This window comes from Eurypyga helias, unplaced genomic scaffold (genome assembly GCF_000690775.1).
Source record: "Eurypyga helias isolate BGI_N326 unplaced genomic scaffold, ASM69077v1 scaffold41219, whole genome shotgun sequence".
Taxonomy (NCBI): Eukaryota; Metazoa; Chordata; class Aves; order Eurypygiformes; family Eurypygidae; genus Eurypyga; species Eurypyga helias.
In genome coordinates this window covers 1-3,735 of record NW_010270927.1, presented here as the reverse complement: position 1 = coordinate 3,735, position 3,735 = coordinate 1, and the positions used below count along the sequence as shown (strand labels likewise).

General features: G+C 53.1%; 1 protein-coding gene across 1 annotated transcript in view; it reads right to left on the bottom strand.

The window, feature by feature from the left end:
• LOC104514845 (RNA-binding protein 41-like) overlaps positions 1-3,181 on the bottom strand; it is a gene marked incomplete at both ends in the record, with an annotated part of 3,292 nt that extends 111 nt beyond the window's left edge. Inside the window, 4 exon segments of the mRNA XM_010158632.1 lie at positions 1-78; positions 2,301-2,493; positions 3,078-3,111; positions 3,114-3,181. The exon segment at positions 1-78 is cut by the window's left edge and continues 13 nt beyond it. Of these exon segments, the coding sequence (XP_010156934.1) occupies positions 1-78; positions 2,301-2,493; positions 3,078-3,111; positions 3,114-3,181 (373 nt within the window).
• Between the last annotated feature and the right edge of the window lie 554 nt (positions 3,182-3,735).

The following is a 3,735-nucleotide window of genomic DNA, read 5'->3' as shown; positions in this document are numbered from 1 at the left end:
CTGACTCGCTTCCATCTTCTCCTGGATGGCATGGAGTCGGTCCTGTGTGGCCTCTGGGGCTGCTCCCAGACCAGATCCCTGGAAGACAGGCAGAGCCTTCTTCAGACACAGAATGTGCCTCCTTTTCCAAGGCTCGGCAAGCAGTCAAACTTTGCATCCCCCAGCCCTGGAGTGGGAGCAACTAGGAACCATCCCCCAAAGTGCAGGTACTGTCACTGCACGGGCAGGACAGAAATACAACCCCTTAGCAAGCCTCAGGTCTTGAGAGAAGTGCAGAAACAGCCCCTTTCTCCTGACCTTTCTGTGCTGCTTTCCTTTCCCTGGTCTCACTGTCCTATGGTACCTCTGTCCCAGCAGTCCCTGCCTCTGCCAGCTACAGCCATTTTTCTCAGGCCACCTACAGAAACTGCACAATCCCTCTGGCATTTCTCTCGCCGCACCTATAGCACCTCTGAGATCAAGTTCTCACCAAGCTTTTGGTCTACGACCCTGGCATTGTTGAACCTTATTTGCCGAAAAGCAACCCCCAAGCTGCCATTTGGCACCCGCGGGTTGGTTTACGCTGAGGACTAAATCCCTGCCCAGCTTCACATAAGCCAGCTCCCAGAAACCACCCCGCTACTGCGGCACAGGCCTCATGGCTAGCCTGGCTACGAGCGAGCGTGCCTGCATGAACCTCACTGCCCAGGGCCAGGGCATTGCTAAGGTTCACCAGACTCGTGCTGCCAAAGCACAGAGACACACCCCAACTTCTGGAGGGGCATTTCTGTTCCCTCATCCACCTCTACCAGGATCCTAAGAACACACTTTTATGGGGCCGTAGGTGGATTTTCTGTTCTCAAATTCAGTTGGAGAATTACTGTGGCAGATCCTTCTGCCTCAGGCAAGAAACCAGGCTTTCTCCCTGCACTGAGCACAATCTAACAAAGACCATGGCTACCTCTCCCTGCCTGCCTGACTGCATGGAGCCACATCCACACGGCTTCCATTCACCATTTCACTGCTTCCCTGGGGCACAAAAGGCTGTTTATATGGAAAAGCAATTCTGAGAAATCATTTGTAGTACTTTGTTTTCAAAAAAGCTGCAACTTGGCAGCTGAAAATAACAGAAGCCTGCACACAGTACTCTGCCCTCTGCTGGCAGTCTGAATTCCTGCCTCAGGTGATTCCTCCTTGGTGGGATCTTTCATTCAGGGCCCCACATAACAAAGCTGCACACTTCTACCTGACTTGGGCTTTCCCTCTAAATATCATTATTCTCTCACGAGTTGTAGAAGATGTACCCTAATGTCACTGGTTCTTTCTGTCAGAGCAGTGTTTTCGATGCTAATCTATTTCTAAATAGCCCAGAACTGATTTCATACCAAATACAACAGCTGGTACTGGTGACATTTTCATTCTTAGCACCACCCTTCTCTAACCCAAGCTTTAATGCAGACCACGCAGGGCTGGGTTTGCATTTAAACACCCAAGCACGTAATAAGCTGAAGAGAGGCAAACCCGTGATTACTGCAGACGGCTTCCTCCTGCACACAGCTATTGCTCAGCAAGAGGAGAGACAGAGGGAAGCCAAGGGTCAGCCCAAGTCCTGTTCTGCACCTTCTGGCACACCAAATCAAGAGCACGACACTCCAGTGCACCTGACACAGGACAACCCCAAAAGCCCCCTGTCTCTGGAATGTGAAAGAAAAGGGTGAAGGGTAGGGGAGGGGGAGAAACCTGCTTTGGCACTGTTCTGCTGCAAACTGCACCCAGAGAGGAGCACATCACTGCAATCGCACAAGTGGTCTAACAGCTCTGCACTGCTATTTTTATGTGGCTGCTTCAACTCCCTTGAAGCGTCTCCCGGCCCCTGAGGACTCGTACAAAACCCTCCCTACAGACAGCTATCCCAAGCCAGCCATGGGATCTAGGGATGTGTTAGAATATAGAACGGAGGAGGTTGAGGTGCTTTGAAATATTTCCTCCTTTTTCTCCTCCAGCCTTTAAATCCTTCTTACGCAGGTATAAACAGGTGAAATGATTTGCTTAAGACCATCAAGGCAGAGGCAGGAATATAGTCAGGTCCTGCTGCATTCCAAAGAATTGAGTCTTCTCTACACCGTAGCTTTTAGCACAGACCATTTCACCACAGAAAAGAGGCCAGAAGAAATGTGGGACTGTGCTGGCCAAAAGGGAAGAGATAGATGGAGTGGCCGTTCTTTACCAGAGGGCTTACAAAGGACTTCAGTTTTCTACCAGGGTGCCACAGGCCTTGGGGTTAGAGGGAGTTGACCGCACTCAGAGCAGAGCATGCCTACCTTCCCTGATGAAGCCCGGTTCTTCCAGAGCAGGATCTCCGAGTCCGAGAGCCCCAGTTCCCGGAGAGAGGCAGTTTCTTTGTCGCTCTCCTGCAGGGCCTGGAACTGCGACAAGGTCAAAGCCCCAGCAGCCTCTTCCCCAAAAGGCTTGTAAAAAGCTGCAGGGGCAAAACATCTCCGCTTTGACGTGCATCTGTAACCCAAAGCACCAGAACACAGAAACACTCAGCACTGTGAAACTGTGGGAAAAGGAAGGGGCTGGCCTTTCCCCACAACCATGCTGGTCTGGCTGCACCTAGGCAAAGACGCCGCGTTTCGAAAACACAACCGATCCATGCTCTCCTGACCCTTTTCCAAGGCCACGAGATCCCACGGGGCAGGATGCTGCCCCAACACGGGCAGGAAGCACCTCATGATGCTGTAACACCAAACACCTCACAGGTGCAAATGCAGACCAGCCTGACAGGGATGAGTTCGTCAGCCCAGAAACTCACCCCTGCATCTAACCCAGTCTATTCACACTAACAGGTGAAAATAAGTTACCAGCACCATTTGCTCCAGGAGAGAGAATGCTCATATCCTGCTGGGGTGTCCAGACAGAAGACCCAGCAAAGGAGGAAGGGTTTGCATAGCTGTTTTGGCAAACAACAGCCTGCACCAAACCACGTCCCCGGGCAGCAGGCCCCAGTGAGGCAACGCCGATGCTGCCCCTAACATGGCCTGACTCCTCTCACCGGCCCCTCCAGCAGCACGGCCAGGGGCCAGATCCGCACTTACTGCTCGATGGAGACAGTGGTATCGAGCTGGTGGTGAGCTGCCTCTCTCCTTCCGTCTCCAAGTCTTCCAGGAGGAGCTCATCGCTGGCCAGGCTGCTGTTGACTCTGCGGCACACAAACGCAGCACAGAGGGGGTCAGTAAGGCAACGGGGAAAACCCTGCTCAAAATACACTGCTGGTAACAGCCTCCCTACCCCCTGGACTATTCTGACATGATTTAAAGCACAACGAACCAAAACTACTTGACCAAAGCTTCCACAAATGTTAACTAGAAAAGCCAACAGATGAGGGGCTCCTTCGAGGAATGGAATCATAGAATCACAAAATGGTTTGGGTTGGAAGGGACCGTAAAGATCATCCAGTTCCAACCCCCCCGCCATGGGCAGGGCTTTGACCAGTTTCCTCCAAGCCTCATCCAGCCTGGCCTTGGACACTTCCAGGGATGGGGCATCCACAGCTTCTCTGGGCAACCTGTCCCAGTGGTTCCATACTCCAGGAAGCTTTTTTTGCCTGCGCAGGAAGCCGCGTTGGGCCGCCTCTGCCCCGGGGAGGGCTGGGCAGAGCAGCCCGGTTCCAGAGGAACGCGTTCGGTGCCGCTCTGGGACACGGCAGCTCCGGGAGCGTCTGACGGCCCAAAAGCAGCCACCCAGGACACCGCC